Source organism: Salvelinus namaycush, chromosome 20 (assembly GCF_016432855.1).
Source record: "Salvelinus namaycush isolate Seneca chromosome 20, SaNama_1.0, whole genome shotgun sequence".
NCBI classification, from domain to species: domain Eukaryota; kingdom Metazoa; phylum Chordata; class Actinopteri; order Salmoniformes; family Salmonidae; genus Salvelinus; species Salvelinus namaycush.
In genome coordinates, this window is record NC_052326.1 from 28908148 (window position 1) to 28924635 (window position 16488).

At 43.5% G+C, this 16488-nt stretch overlaps 1 protein-coding gene across 1 annotated transcript; it reads right to left on the bottom strand.

The window, feature by feature from the left end:
• Positions 1-1817: 1817 nt before the first annotated feature.
• On the bottom strand, positions 1818-12118 carry LOC120065212 (inositol hexakisphosphate kinase 2-like). Its single transcript, XM_039016011.1, has 4 exons — positions 11830-12118; positions 8100-8425; positions 4008-4239; positions 1818-3895 (listed from the first exon to the last, which is right to left on the bottom strand). Exons 1-4 carry the CDS (start codon positions 11925-11927, stop codon positions 2959-2961), a joined length of 1593 nt encoding a protein of 530 aa, XP_038871939.1. The 5' UTR covers positions 11928-12118; the 3' UTR covers positions 1818-2958.
• Between the last annotated feature and the right edge of the window lie 4370 nt (positions 12119-16488).

The following is a 16488-nucleotide window of genomic DNA, read 5'->3' on the forward strand; positions in this document are numbered from 1 at the left end:
GCCATTCCTTTTGCCTCATCTCTCTCAACCATACAATTTTTCAATTCCTCATTAATCCACGAGGATTTAACCATTTTTACAGTCGTGTTCTTAATGGGTGCATGCTTATTGACTGAGATAAGCAATTTCATAAATGTGTCAAGTACAACATCTGTTTGCTCCTCCTTACACACCACGGACCAACAAATATTCTTTACATCAACAACATAGGAATCACTACAAAACTTATTGTATGACCTCTTATACAATATTTTAGGCCCAGCCTTTGGAACTTAGTTTTTTCCTAGATGTGACTACTATGTTGTGATCATTACATCAAATGGATCTGGATAGTGCTTTCAAGAACATTTCTGCAGCATTAGTAAAGATGTGATCAATCCATGTTGATGATTTTATTCCTGTGCTGTTTGTAACTTCCCTGGTAGGTTGACTGATCATCTGAACCAGGTTGTAGGCACTGGTCAATGTTTGAAGCTTTTTCTTGAGTGGGCAGCTTGATGAAAGCCAGTCAATTTTTTAATCCCCCAGAAAATATACCTCCCTGTTGATATCACATACATTATCAAGCATTTCACACACTATCCAGATAGTGACTTTAAGCACTTGGTGGTCTATAGCAGCTTCCCACCAGAATGTGCTTTAGGTGAGGCAGATGAACCTGTAGCCATATTACTTCAACAGTATTTAACATGAGATCCTCTCTAATCTTTACAGGAATGTGGTTCTTAGCAGAAGTATATATTCTCATGTTATTTATGTTAGGGCAGGGTGAGCATAATGCTAAAGCATTGATAAGTCATTGTCTCAACGCAGGCTTATAATGGCAATGGTCTGTTTGCATAAAGGCCTACTGCAGCTCTGATTGGTTATGCCGGTCTCTGCAGAGTATGGCTGAGTTGTGTCAATGCAATAGAATCCTACTCCGATGTGTTCTGCCTATGGTATGTTGCATTGAAAGTGGCGAGTATTACGTTGATTCGATCACAATTGCCACAGTAAAGGGAAACGTTGATAGTGTTAACAGGGAAAACTGTAGAAAGTTGAGTGAAGTTCAATCTTGTTCTCTCTGTGGGCTGATATTTCCTCTGCGCTTGCCAGGTAGTCCCATGGAGCTGCGTGGCAGTCTCAGGGCTACTGTGCACCGTTGAGGGAACATTGGTTGTGAGTAGATGCGCTTGCTCAGAGATCAAAGCAAGAGCTTCATGTAGCCACTTGTGCACATTTTGTTCATATCCTTTGCTAGTTGGTGAGATTAGCCCAGCTATAGATAATTTGTAGTCAGCAATCGGGGAGTGATTGCTTCCTACAAGAGCACAAAACATTTGTATTTCTAGCCATCATTGAAAAGCAAGTCAGGTAAAGATTTTTCTTGTTGTCAAAGGGGCAGTGTTGTATTTTGAGACAGTTTATTCAAGCCTAAGTAGCCAATAGGCAGAGGGTATCATAATTTGTTTGATTCTCTGTAATAATGGAAAGGGAATAATAATGCATTTTATTTAGTAAAGTAGTTTCTTTAATCAAAACACAAAAATATTTTCAGTCACCAGAAGTGGATAAACAGGTTAATGTCAAGCTCAAATAGCCACAGTAGCCTACTTGGCCACTGTTAAAACTAACTTAAGGTGGGTACAGCCTCAGTGTTCACAGTAAACGCCTGCTGGAAGTTGCACAGAATTTTCACAACGTTCCAAGTTTGCAACCTGCAGACCTGAAAATTAGAGGGAACATTGCCACTGACCCCCCTTATTTTCCACCACCCTGTGCCCCCACCCATCTCTTTCCTAGAAGTACTATGCACTCAATGACAGACAGAAAAGTGCTTTTACCACAAGAAATGTCTTTATTTTTCTTCCAACATACTAGTGACACACAGGTCTACAAGAGAGGTATCTTGCAAAAAACAATATTCACTAGTCATTATCAGAACAGTAATATGGAATGTTGTCATCATTGCTCCATTTTGTTTAAATTTTTAAGAAATATGACAAACAAAATAAAGTCTATAGTCTTTGTATTTATTGTCCTTATCAATATATTGTGTTCAGTCACCATTTCAGGAATGAAGAGGAGCAAATCAGACAAAAACAAAGAAAATGACAAAGTAATGATGTTATTCCCTTATAAACCCCCACTTTAAATGTCTTTGATTTAGAGACTAAACAGTAAGAGGGGGGTATTGTTGACAAAAGGTAGAAATCCATTCTTCTTCACCCAAATCTTATTCTCCTTCCATGCGACGTTATTTTTGTAAATCCAGACAGCCAAAAGTATAACAAAAGTCTGTTTGTTGCTTGGGTCTGCAGAAACACCAGAAGAAATACAAAAATCGGCTATAGGAGAGTGAGGAGTTGCCAGCTGCCCGAGCGACCGGCCTAGCCGCGTTCAGTCTGTACAGAAGCAACCCCCACTCATGTGTGCTGCGCTGTTGGGGGAACAGCAGTCCAAACGCCATCCACAAACACTTCACATCACCATACAGTCTAAAAGCATCTAGTACAACCTCCAGAACTACACTTCAGCTTTTGGTCCCTCTCTCAGAGAGACCATACAGTAAAGAAAACAGTCTAACAGAGGAGCAGAGAGGAGGAAAGGAGGACAGGATGCTACATGAGTCCCTGAGCCTGTTAATATACCAGAGTCTCAGACACTATCACTCCCACTACATAGAAAATAAACAGATGAAGAAAGAGAGGAAGAACAGTCACAGAGACAAGTTGCAAACGAGTGCACAAGCAGTCCTGTCCCATGTTGGTTCGGGGGGTGCGGGACCGACCCCAGCACCAACCCGGAAGCTCCCTGTTTCTCCACTACAGTAGGTGGGGGGGGGGGGGGGGGTCAGACCCCCGGCTGTGTCGTGGCCATTAGGACCAGGCTAGTGGCAGAGGAGGGCAGACCAGGGCTACAGCTCAGTGCTGTTATTCCCAGGTTAGATTAGTTTTCCAGAGTGGAGGCTCAGGCTCAGTCGGCGCTGTGCTCCTCCAGCTGGGAGATGATAGTGATGAGGTTCTGCAGGCCGAAGATGTAGCCGCTGTCCTGACCCTCATGCACCACACTGTCCTCCCCGTAATGGCGGCACGTTGTGTGGGCAAAATCTATCATCCTCACATCCACCGCCGGGCTGCTGGCCTCCCCTCCTCCACCGCGGGATGAGCGACCAGCGCTTCCCTTACTGCTGCCGTTACTGCTCCCACCAGCACTGCTGCCAGCTGCCGATCCACGGGGGAACCCAAATGCACCTTCTTTCTCTTCCTCCTCTTCCTCATCTGAGGGCTCGTCATCGTCACCCTCCTCTCCTCCGCGGTGGCGAGGTCGGGTGGGGGCACAGGTGCGGGGGGGCTCCCCATCATAGATGATGAGGAGGGAGGAGGAGTAGAAGCGGTAAGACTCGCAGGACTCCAGGGTTTCCTGCATCTCCCTGAGCTTCCACAGCACCGGGGAAAGCAGCTCGCGCCGCAGACGCTGTCCATCGTGGAAGAACTGGAACAGGGCCTCCTTGAAGCCCGGCAGGCTCAGCTTACGCCCATGGTACTTGTTCATGAACATCAGCTGGCCTGAGTCTGACTGGTACACCTGCATGCCACAAAGGCGGACACCGATGGAGGCAGAGGTGCTCTGTTGACATTTGCGAATCTGATTGGCCTTCTTCTCCTCTGACGCATCGTCACCATGCTGCCGCGTGCCCATCTTCAGGTCCAGCACGCACGGCACCGCGTGACGCCATGTCAGGTTCTCCAACAGGATGAATTTGTATTGGTTGCGGTGTTTGGAGTTCTCTTTCATCCTCTGGAGGTGCTGCTGGTGGCATTTCAGACTCCAGGGGTTGTGTTTAATTTGCTTCTGATCCAGACTGTAGCAGAGAACCTCAGCCTGCTGCTGCGCCTCCGCACCATTATAACTACACACAGAGCGAGAAAAGAGGTTAGATATCTACCCCTCACTTTACATCTTTGCTGCATGTTGGTGTTTGGATATATAGTATGTGTATGGATGTAAGTGTATGAGCTCACCTTTTGCTCTTGTTCTCTTTAGTGCTCTGTCTGGCCCAGTCTTTGCTGTAGTTGTCGTTCTCCAGCAGTAGGGACGATGTCTTCTTGTTACCCCATTTGATCATCTTGCTCTTGGGCTCGCAGTCGGATGAGGGGTCCTTGTTTTCCAGGTTCTCTGGTTCATTGTGGAGGGGGTAGGCAATGAGGCATAGGTTGCCCTCTTCATCTTCCTCAAAGCTGACTGACACCACACCTGATAGAGGGAGAGATGGAGGGAAGGGGGAGAGAGAAGGATAGGAAGGTGGTTAGTACCCGGCATTGGAATTCTTATTTTATAATGCTATGCTGAAGCCAAGACCTCCCCGTAATTGGGTTGTCATAGGCAGCTCTTACCCACTAGGTCCTGCCTCCAGCCAAATACACACTGTAAAGAGAGATGCAAACAAACACAGGCATTCCTATGGAGGGAGCAGAGAGAGAGAGAGAGAGAGCAGGGGGGGGGGGGGGGCAAGGACGCAGCAAAGAGATCAATGAGTGACAACAAAAACAGTGTCTTTCTAAGAACTTCAAATGTATATGTTAAATAAAAAAAACGTAATAAAAATGTGAGAATGAACCCAAGAAGCAAAGAGATACACAAACACCACAGGAGGCTCGAATGTATGACACTCAGTCCAAACTTTATTAAGCAACTACCAAACCCACCCAGAAACACAAATCAACTGATACGCATACAGTACTACAACATTTCAACCCAATAGAAAGCACAGCAAAGATACACTGTATAAACTCAAATACAACCATGACAACACACCAGAAATGAAGACGTTCACCCAACAGTGTGATATTCTATTATTTCATAAAGATACAAAAGTTCCATCAAGTGAGGCACTTTGCGTACACTGCCACTCGGACGAGTCCTTTCAGGTCTGACTTGCCTTTTCATATAGTTCAATTGTAGGCAATAATCCAAACACACTAACAAATGAAAAAGGGAAGGGATGGACAGAGTGGGGGGGGGCAGAGGAGGGTGGAGGAGGGTGGTGGTCTCCGGAACACTTTCATAGAAAACTGTATACACACTGTTTCTTAGTCCAGGGATAATTTATGTGTTCCCCAAACATGAACGCACCCCCTACCTCTATCCCAGGGTTTCCCAAACTTGATCCTGGGGCCACCCCTGAGTGCATGTGTTGGATTTTGCCCTAGTATTACACAGCTGATTAAAATAATCAAAGCTTGATGATGAATTGGCTATTTGAATCAGCTGTGCAGTGCTAGGGCAAATACCAAAATGTATACCCAGGGGGGGGGGGGGGGATTGGCACAAAACAGAGTTTGGGAAACCCTGCTCTACCCAATAAACCCCCATGTGTACTGCAGCTCTCACTGCAGACTGGTGGTTTCAAGACAGGAAGAGTAAAACATCACAACTGCAGGAGCTGACACAAACCAGAGAGAGGGATGGAGGGATTGGAAGATGGAGCGAGATAGGGAGGGGGAGTGAGATGAATACACATCATCCCATTGGATATAAACATGAAAATATGACAGCACAAAACAAGAAAATCCCAGCCTTTCCGTAATATTTACACAACAAAACATCCTTGGTTGACACTGGAGAAAAGGTTCTCTGAAGCATAAAGACAGATCCTTCATTAGGGCCTATGTGTATGAGATGATACTAGGGGGGGTTGGCTAGTGACATGAAGGACAATGGAACCCAGCGCTTATCTCTCCTCTGCAGCGCCTGCCCTGAGTGATGTCATGCACAGTGATGACACTACCCTGCAACAGTTAACCCTCTACTGTCCAGGCCTGTTCCAACTGTCAGAGCTGTACTGTCATCGGGCATGTGAGGATGAGTGTGTGAGTACCTGTGACTAATGTACTTTGTGAGTATGTGAAAGTGACTGTATATGGGCAGCATAAATGAGTTTGTATGAGTGTGAGAATGGGTGTGTGTGTGTGAAAGAGTGTTTTGAGCAGAAGTGAACATGTGTGTTTGATGTGGAATATTTCTCAGTGTCATCAGATGTCTGCGCTCTTCTTTCTACATCTTCCTCTCCAAATCCCACTGGTCTTTTTATAGTCCCACAATACATTGCTGCAGAGTCAGATACCATACTAGCGCCTCAACTCTGTCACATAACCGGAGTAGGAGTGATGCTATAGAAAGTGTATGTGTGTGTGTGTGTGTTTATGCCTATCTGTGCATGCAAGTGTCAGGAGGCAACGAGTGTATCTTCATGATAAATAAAAAACTAAACAGAATGTGATATTCCACCCAAGGTGTGTGTGTGTGTGTGTGTGTGTATTTATTTCCATGACAGTCATCTCTCCCGCTTTGTCTAATGCAAAATGCCCTGTCCTTTGATAAAGGGGTCACACCTAGCCGCCAGGTGATAAAGATCCTGCCATACCCCTCTCCAGTCTCCACCATTACATTACCTGACACTGCAGAGTAGTGATGTGCATTCCGAGTCTTTTCAGTGAGCCGGCTCATTTGGCTCCGTTCACGTAAAAGAGACGTCTCATTTGATTCTGACGGCACCTAGTTCAAAATGCTTCAAAATTGAACTAGAACCACTGAAAAAAATGCTAATCTCCATTGTAAAGCCCAAAAGGTAGGTTACCATTTTTGTGGACCAGTGGACCAGATTGACGCTCTCTCCCCATTATGTATTGTTTCTGCAGTGACGATTCACCCTCTTTAGAGAATTATTTTGTAAGTTATCTGCAGAAAAACTTGTTTTGAAGTCAAAAGGGCAGTAGTAGTAGGCTCCCGAGTGGTGCAGTGGTCTAAGGCACTGCATCTCGTGCTAGAGGCGTCACTACAGGCCCTGGTTCGATTCCAGGCTGTATCACCTAACCCCGTCGTCCGAGGTTAGGATCTGGCTGGGGCAGGCAGTCATTGTAAATAAGAATTTGTTCTTAACTGACTTGCCTAGTTAAATAAAGGTTCAATTATAATTTTTATGCAAATCAGGGAGACAAATGAACAGCTCTTTCACTGATGCGATTCGGGTTCACCAAAAAGATCAATTCAAAAATAGCCGTTCGCAGAACAACCTCTCACTACTGCATAGCCCTGACGCATCATGGAGTCACATACTGTCTGTCCCCCACCCTCACTTACACGCCAACATAAAACAAATCCCTTTGTGCCGTGGTACTGCCATCTCCAGTGACCTGCTGTAATCCTAAATGCAGCCAATAATACAAAAACACACCAGCCAACCATATCAGTAGAGGACCAGGGAGAATACATTTGAGAGATGGAGGGGTGGAGGTAGAGAAAGAGACAGAAGGCAGCCTGGTCTCATAGACTAAACTTAACATAGTAAATGTAAATCTGGGACACTCAAATTAGTATGATATGTTACATTTGGTCTAGTTACATAAGACAGATGGTTATTTAAGGCAAAATTAACCCAATGGTTTGAGAGGTTAAATCTCATCAATGCTAACTTTAGCATTTGAGCTAATTAGCAACTGTTCAACTACTTACTACTTTTTAGCTACTTTGCAACTACTTAGCATGTTAGCTAATCCTTTGCTTTGCAAGTAGCTAAAAAAAAAGCATGTTAGCTAATCCTTCGCCAACACTTTTAGCTAACCCTTCCCCTATCCCTTTAACCTAAATCCTAAACTTAACCTACCTACTAGCTAATGTTAGCCAGCTAGCTAATGTTAGCCATCTGGCCAGAATTTGTAACGTATCAAACGTTTCCAAATTCTCAACATATAGTACGTCTTACAAATTCGTAACATGTAATACACTATGTTACGGATTTTCTAAATGTATGTTTTGATAATTCTTAACATTATAGTACATTTTACAAATTCGTAACATATCATAGGAAATGGGTGATGGACATCCACAAATTAATACACGAAACGTAACACATCATACTAAATGGAGTATCTCAGATTTCATACAGAATAACACAAAATGATCTGATACCAGGTTGAAGGAGGAATATGGGGAGATTAATACTGGGCAGTAGCAATAGCGCACAAACACACCGCACAAACACACAGCATAATGGATGTTATTCCAATGACAGTGTTATATTGTGGGTTTAGGGTGGGGTAAGGGAATAAGCTTACCTCTGTACTGTGGGGTGAACTTCCTCATCTCGGGGGGCAGGCTCTTGTAGAACTGATGTTCTCGGGGGATGAGGGGCTTGCAGATGGTCTGGTCGCCGAAACGTAGCACGCAGGAGTGGCCCCCCACCTGGTGCACAAAAGGCTCAAGCATCACCCCTTTCCCAGGATAGGGGGGTGTCCCGTCTGCCTGCATGAGGGCTTCTAGAGCAGGACTCATCCTCACTCCGCATCGGACAGCTAAACTGGAGGGGCCCACGATGAGGCTGCCCGGGCTCCCTATGCTCTGGCTGTACCGCTCTGTTTCACTGGGGGGCGCTAGTGGACGCCTGCTAGGACAGCAGAGACCACAGTGGGGAAAACAAAGGGCATAGCAGGAAGGAGAAGAAAAGAGAAAAATCCTTTAGTTCCCTGTTCTTTCCTGGTCCAAAAGCAGAGTAGTATAGTCCAGGCTTGGGTTAAGGTAATCTCCCTGTGTACACAGTGCTACTAAATTGTTGTTTTAGACAGCTCCGGGGCTGTAGGTTGTGTGTGAGAGCGAGCGTGGGTTGTTCCTGACTCTCTCTGTCTGTCGATGATACTAAACTGACGTCTGTACTGAACTCAGAGCAAGAAAATGATCAAAACATTTTCCTCAGCGCCTCCTCCTACCCCGCTTCAGCCTATCAGAGCCCAGCAGCTGTTGTTGGGCGGGAACTAAGCACTGAGGAAGGAACAGGAACAAGCAAACAAAGAGGAACGAGAGACAAGCGAAAGTGGGGGAGGGGAGAAAAGCAAGCATAGAGAACAGACAGAGACAAAATATCTACAGTATCTACAGTAGCACAGGAAGTTGGTGGCACCTTAATTGCAGAGAACAGGCACGTGTTAATGACTGGAGCAGAATTAGTTGAATGGCATCAAATACATGGTTTCCAGGTGTTTGATGCCATTACATTTGCTCTGTTCCGGTCATTATTATGAGCCTTTTGCCCATCAGCAGCTTCCTGTGATATTTAGAGGGGGATAAATACATTTATGTTAATATCTGCTGAATTAGTAACTGCTTCTGCTAAATTCTACTTTGCATTCTGATGCCAAATCAGAAGATAATTTGAATCTGGGGGATAGAGGAACACAGAGGGAAAGTCAAAACATTTTCCCTTTCTGTTATCCTGTTTGGCGTGTTATTCTTATCAGCTGATACAGAGCAGGGAAAAAGAAACAGATATGAACTGATGGTGAGGAGAAGGGCTCTGCGTTGTTGTCTTGGCCTAAATTGGGCTTGTAGGAGTGCTAGTCTGAATATAAAACAAAAAGAATGGTTCCCCCTCTCACCAAACACCATTACAGACCAGTGGTGTAGTTTTAACTGAGTTCTTTATGACAATTTCCTCAAAGTTTGTACCGACGGATGTAGCCAATTGAGTAGCCTATCATTATAGAATATGCATAAAATGGATTCCCCAAATTCTCTAAAACGATGTTGGAGGCAGCTTATGGTAGAGAAATTAACATTAAATTCTCTGGCAACAGCTCTGTTGGACATTCCTGCAGTCAGCATGCTAATTGCACGCTCCCTAAACTTGAGACATCTGCGGCATTGTGTTGAGTGACAAAACTGCACATTTTAGAGTGGCCTTTTATTGTCCCCAGCACAAGGTGCACCTGTGTAATGATCATGCTGTTTAATCGGCTTCTTGATATGCCAAACCTGTCAGGTGGATGGATTATCTTGACAAAGAAGAAATGCTCACTAACAGGGATGTAAACAAAATTGGCACATCATTTTAGAGAAATAAGCTTTATGTGGGGTGGAACATTTCTGGGATAATTTATTTCAACTCGTGAAAACATGGGACCAACACTTTACATGTTACATTTATATTTTTGTTCAGTAATTCAGACCAAGTCCAAATTATGGCAAGAACAGCTCAAATAAGCAAAGACAAACAACAGTCCATCATTACTCTAAGAAATTATCAGACAACCTGGAAAATTTCAAGAACTTTGAAAGTTACTTCAAGTGCAGTCACAAAAAACCATAAAGCGTTATGATGAAACTGGCTCTCATGAGGACCGCCACAGGAAAGGAAGACCAAGAGTCACCTCTGCTGCAGAGAATAAATTCATTAGTTACCAGCCTCAGAAATTGCAGCCCCAGTAAATGCTTCAGAGTTCAAGTAACAGACACATCTCAACATCAACTGTTCAGAGGAGACTGCGTGAATCAAGCCTTCATGGTTGAATTGCTGCAAAGAAACCACTAATAAAGGACACCAATAAGAAGAAGAGACTTGCTTGTGCCAAGAAACACAAACAATGGACATTAGACCGGTGAAAATCTGCCCTTTGATCTGATGAGTCCAAATTTGAGATTTTTGGTTCCAACCACTGTGCCTGAGACGCAGAGTAGGTGAACGGTTGATCTCCGCATGTGTGGTTCCCACCGTGAAGCATGGAGGTGTGATGTTTGGGGGTGCTTTGCTGGTGACACTGTCTGTGATTTATTTAGAATTCAAGACACACAACCAATATGGCTACCACAGCATTCTGCAGAGATACGCCATCCCATCTGTTTGCACTTAGTAGGACTATCATTTGTTTTTCAACAGGACACACCTCCAGACTGTGTAAGGACTATTTGACCAAGAAGGAGAGTGATGAATTGCTGCATCAGATGACCTGGCCTCCACAATCACCCGACCTCAACCCAATTGAGATGGTTTGGGATGAGTTGGACCGCAGAGTGAAGGAAAAGTAGCCAACAAGTGCTCAGCATATGAGGGAACTCCTTCAAGACTGTTGGAAAAGCATTCCAGGTGAATCTGGTTAAGAGAATTCCAAGAGTGTGCAAAGCTGTAATCAATGCAAAGGGTGGCTATTTGAAGAATTTAAAAATTGTTTTAACACTTTTTTGGTTACTACATTATTCTGTGTCTTCACTATTATTCTACAATGTAGAAAATATTTTTTTTAATTATGAAAAACCCTTGAATGAGTAGGTGTGTCCAAACCTTTGACTGGTACTGTTTAACTGACTTCACAGGTTATGTGATTAGGGATGTACAACATATACAGCCGTGGAACAAAACCGTTTGTATTTTGTATGGGAAAACATTGATCCCACAAGTCCTTTGTGAGCTAACTAGACAGCTACTTAACGTTAACTCCCGTTCGTGTAGTCATTTTTCCATATGGCCACATGCTAGCCCACCAGGGCACGGATATTTAGCTAACTTTGCTAGTTAGTCCAACAGGGCAGGGATATTTAACGTTAGCGTTAATCGCCAATGTTAGGCATATTCGCTAGTATGTCACCGTCAGCCAGGAAAGTCCAACTACACCATGATGAGATAAGGTGCAACGTTAGCTAGCTAACATTAGCTAATATAGTTAACTAGCCAGCCAAGGTGCCTAACTAGCCCACCAGTCGATTTTTACCTAACTAGCTATATCTCTACGCTGGTGGGCTAAAGTTAGCTAGCATGTCACCATGTGAAAAAGTATGACTACACCAACCGTGAGCAAAAATTAACTAGCTGGCTAGTTCACACTAATTAATAATAAAAGGGGACGACAATCATTGTGCTAGCCTGTGCTGATTTTCTTTGTTACTTGTAAGGAAGGTAACGTGTGTTTTATACGTAACTACTGGAGCTGATTATTTAGCTAATTTTCAAAAGCATCTAGGTAACCACAGATCTTTGACCTAACTAAAATAGCTTGTTAGCAGCTAGCAAACAGGGCTTACCTTATCACACATCCCCAGCGATGCCTCTCGTTTACAGAGGTTGGAAAACTATCAAATACACGTGTGCTTATCAGAATAGTGGTTACAATCCGGTACATAGCACAGAACCATCCTTTCTTCTGATCAACAGAAGGTTAGCTACAAAGGCCAGGGTAATTTAAAAACAAGTATAAACGCTAAAGTAATTAGCTATTTAATTTAAAAAATGCTAAACAAGAATACACATGAAAAATAACAATTATTTACACAAGAAACTAAAAAGTTACTTGCTACTTGTCGATAAATTTGCATGGAGAAATGTGCTTTGATGGATGACGTCAAAGCTTGTGACAGGATGTGTAGTTCTGTATAATAGACACATTAGCGGCTAATTAGCGTTTCATTTTGGGGTGATGATTACAGGCGAATATATTTATAAAAGTTATCTTGTCTGGGAGATTTGTGCGGTTATCAATACATTACTCCAGGGTAAGCCTACACGAAACACAGACCTTATATGAAGTAGTTCTAAAATCCTGACGGAAAAATGAATTGTGAAAAAACAATTGAAACCATTTCCGGGTTTTACCGCTAGGTTTAATGGGTATTATGACTCATACTGTCGAACTCAATTCTCAGATTGAAAAAAGTGAGGGCGCGCTGCTCCTCCGCGCCTCGGCAGAACTACACCCATTTTACAGACGAACAGTACACAGAGACAAAACGCCAAACAAATGGTGCAGCAGGCACAAATAGCAGGCATTACCAAAGTGTCATAGAGAGAGAGGCTAACAGAGAGCTGCATTAACAATTCTATTAAGCAACTTCACAAAGCCTTCCAAGAAGAACAACAACATTTTTGATAGATAAACAATCAGGTCACAAGCAGCTTTATAGACCTTCATAAATACACCTCCAGATACACACAAACACATGTCCCGTACAGATGTAAATAGGGTGATATTCCCGGACAGAGACAAATAGAGAGTTACGTAAATGACAATTTATGTCTAAATGGGTTACGTGTTGACTGTTGGCCCAATCTGCTATGAGGCTAGCTGGGATGAGAAATTACAGGACATGGTGGGATGGGAGGTTAGCATGGAGGAGCAGGCAGGGACTAATCACACATACACACGCTAATCCCCAATGTTCAATTTCCCAACTGGGATTAGGGTTGGGAATAATGGATCCTACAGCGCTAGCCATGACCAGGTCCTAGTTCTAATGTAGAGAGAAGGAGAGCTAAGAGTGGGGGCAAATTGGGATTACATGGTGTATTCTAGCCCAGGACAACCCCTCCTGTCTGGCCCTGACCCGTGAGGGACTCCCTACCAAGGGGGGCAAAGGGTGAAGGTTTAGGAGTTGTGAGTGAATATGTGTTTGTGTGAATATGTGTGTGTGTGTGTGTGTGTGTGCAGGCTCCCGGTGCCTCTGATTCCAGGACCTACATTACATCGGAGACATCGGTCTCACTCTAATCCAGCTTTCTGGAAGAGGGACCAGCAGGGAAATGGACCAGGGGAAAAACACCCAACTTAACCAAACATCAAGTGCACTGGACTGTATGTTAGTGTACTGGTATGTGTGTGAGTGTGCATAAGCGCTTGTGTTTTGGTGTGTGTCTGTTTGATTATGTGTGTGTGTGTGTGTGTGTGTGTGTGTGTGTGTGTGTGTGTGTGTGTGTGTGTGTGTATGTGCATGAATGAATAGGTGAGTTTCTGGCCTAGTCACCAGGCAGGCAGGGCTGATGGATGAGTCACTGTTATGTGAGGTTGGCCCGGGTTACTCCCCCATCACACGGGCCTGTGCCCAGGGACAATGGACCCGGCCGCGCTACACTGCAGGCAAGGCCTTTAGCCCAGTTATGAAACACATTACTGGGTCAGACAGGCTCTAACCTCCTCAACCATTCGCTGGGCACAGAGCAATGGTCTAACAGACTCAAACTTCTGTTCTGTAGGCACAGAAGGGTAGCCAGAAAAATACCAACAATCAGGCATCTATGAGAAAACTGGTGCCACTGCCATTTCAACAGCATTGTTTTTCTTCACCACTACCGTTATATCCAGCTGCTGATCATGGTATATCGCACATGACATACATCTCCAATAGCACATTTTACAGGGAGGGGGATGGACCCAAAGGAGGGCTGGAACTAGAGAGAGAGAGAGAGCTAAGGACGTTCAGTAGCACCTAGATCTTCTGCACAGATTCTGTCTGACTTTGGCCCTGACGGTAAATCTTAGTAAGACAAAGATAATGGTGTTCTAAAAAGCTCCAGTTGCCAAGACAACAAATACAAATTCTATCTAGACACCGTTACCCTAGAGCACACAACTAAATATATCTATCACGGCCTAAACATCAACACCACAGGTAACTTCCACAAGGCTATGAACACTAAGAGACAGGGCTTTCTATGCCATCAAAAGGCACATAAAACTCGACATCCCAATTAGGATCTAGCAAAAAAATATTTCAGTTAGTTGCAGAACCCATTGCTCTCTATGGTTGTGAGGTCTGGGGTCCACTCACCAACCAAGAATTCACAAAATGGGACAAGCCCCCAATTGAGACTATACCCTTAAAATATCAAAATCGAGAAAAGAGCTGTTCAATTTTATAACCACCTAAAAGGAAGCAATCCCCACACATTCCACCACAAAACCCTCACCTACAGAGAGATGAACCTAGAGAAGAGTCCTTTCAGCCAGCTGGTACTAGGGCTCTGTTCACAAACATAAACAGACCCCGCAGAACCCCAGGACAGCAACACAATCAGACCCAACCAAATTATGAGAAAACAAAAAGATAACTGAAAGGAATCAACCAAACACCAGAGCAAACTGGAATGCTATCTAGCCCTTAACAGAGAATACACAGTAGCAGAATACCTAAACACTGTTGTGACAGGCCCAAAATTAAGAAAATCCTTGACTATGTACAAAGTTAGGGAGCATAGCTTTGCTATTGACAAAGCCCATCATAGGCAGACCTGGCTCTCGAAAGAAGAAAGGCTATGTGCCCACTGCCCACAAAATTAGGTGGAAGCTGAGCTGCACTTCCATTTCTCCTGCCAAAGGTATGACCATATTAGAGACACATATATCCCACAGATCACATAGACTCACAAAGAATTTGAAAACGAATCAAACATTGATAAACTCCCATATCTGTTAGGCGAAATATCACAATGTGCAATCATTGCAGCAAGATTTGTGACCCGTTGCCATCAAAACAGGGCAACCAATGGAGCACAAACAACATGGTAAATACAACCATTTATCTGTTTAATTATCTTCCCCTACTATTTAACCTACAACTATTTGCACATTGTTATAAACACTGTACATAGCTGATAATATAACATTTAAACATTTGAAATGTCTTTATCCTTTTGAAACCTTTATCAGTGTTTACTGTACATTTTTTATGTTGTTTTTATTTCTTCTCACTTTTGTTTATTGTTCATTTCACTTGTTTTGGCAATGTAAACATATGTTTCCCATATGAATAAAGCCCTTTTGAATTTAATTGAATTCACGGCCTTCACTCCGCTATCTGCACGACCAATCATCAACGCTCAGGGTGGGGACAGACATTGCATCTTAGTATGGAGCGCAGTTCACAATGCATGTATCATCTCATCATGGTAACTTTTTTTTATTGTGTCAGTTAGGCCTACATTTGCTGCAGCATAGCCTATGCTACTGTAATATGAAGACTGAATGCTTGTCTAATTTACACATGTCCATCTGGCTTTCAGGGGTCACCTTATTTTTTACTTGTAAAGATGTTTTATTTTTTGCAGCTGCAGAGTTTTTAAAACAGCCTATCACTCGAATATCGTTGCTTTAAATCAATGTGCATGCGAGCACTCTTTCGCAGTCTTTCACTCTCCATCAATTCCATTCAAATTGCATCCAAAATAGATAATCCTGTTCAAGATTGATATATACACTATATGACCAAAAGTATGTGGACATCTGCACGTCGAACATCTCATTCCAAAATCATGGGCATTAATATGGAGTTGGTCCCCCCTTTGCTGCTATAACAGCCTTAATTTTTCTGGAAAGGTTTTCCACTAGATGTTGGAACATTACTGCAGGGACTTACTTCCATTCAGTCACAAGAGCATTATTGAGGTCGGGCACTGATGTTGGGCGATTAGGCCTGGCTTGCAGTCAGCTTTCCAATCCATCCCAAAGGTGTTCGATGGGGTTGAGGTCAGGGCTCTGTGCATTTTTAATACATTTAATACATTTGCAAAAATATCTAAAACCTGTTCTCGCTTTTTCATTATGCGGTATTTTGTGTATATTGATGAGGATTTTTTATTTATTTAATCCATTTAGAATTCTAATTCATCACAAAGGTGTTCGATGGGGTTGAGGTCAGGGCTCTGCGCAGTCAAGTTCTTCCACACCGATCTCGACAAACCATTTCTGTATGGACCTCACTTTGTGCACGGGGGCATTGTCATGCTGAAACAGGACAGGGCCTACCCCAAACTGTTGCCACAAATTTAGAAGCACAGAATCGTCTAGAATGTAATTGTATACTGTAACATTAAGATTTCCCTTCACTGGAACTAAGGGGCCTAGCCCAAACCATGAGAAACAGCCCCAGATCATTATTCCTCCTCCACCAAACTTTACAGTTGGCACTATGCAT

Coding starts and splice junctions, on each gene's coding strand:
- LOC120065212 (XM_039016011.1), bottom strand. CDS start 11,927: ATGTACCGGATTGTAACCACTATTCTGATAAGCACACGTGTATTTGAT. Junction 4,240..8,099: donor GTTCACCCCACAGTACAGAG/GTAAGCTTATTC, acceptor TCCCTCTATCAG/GTGTGGTGTCAGTCAGCTTT. Junction 3,896..4,007: donor AAAGAGAACAAGAGCAAAAG/GTGAGCTCATAC, acceptor CTCTGTGTGTAG/TTATAATGGTGCGGAGGCGC.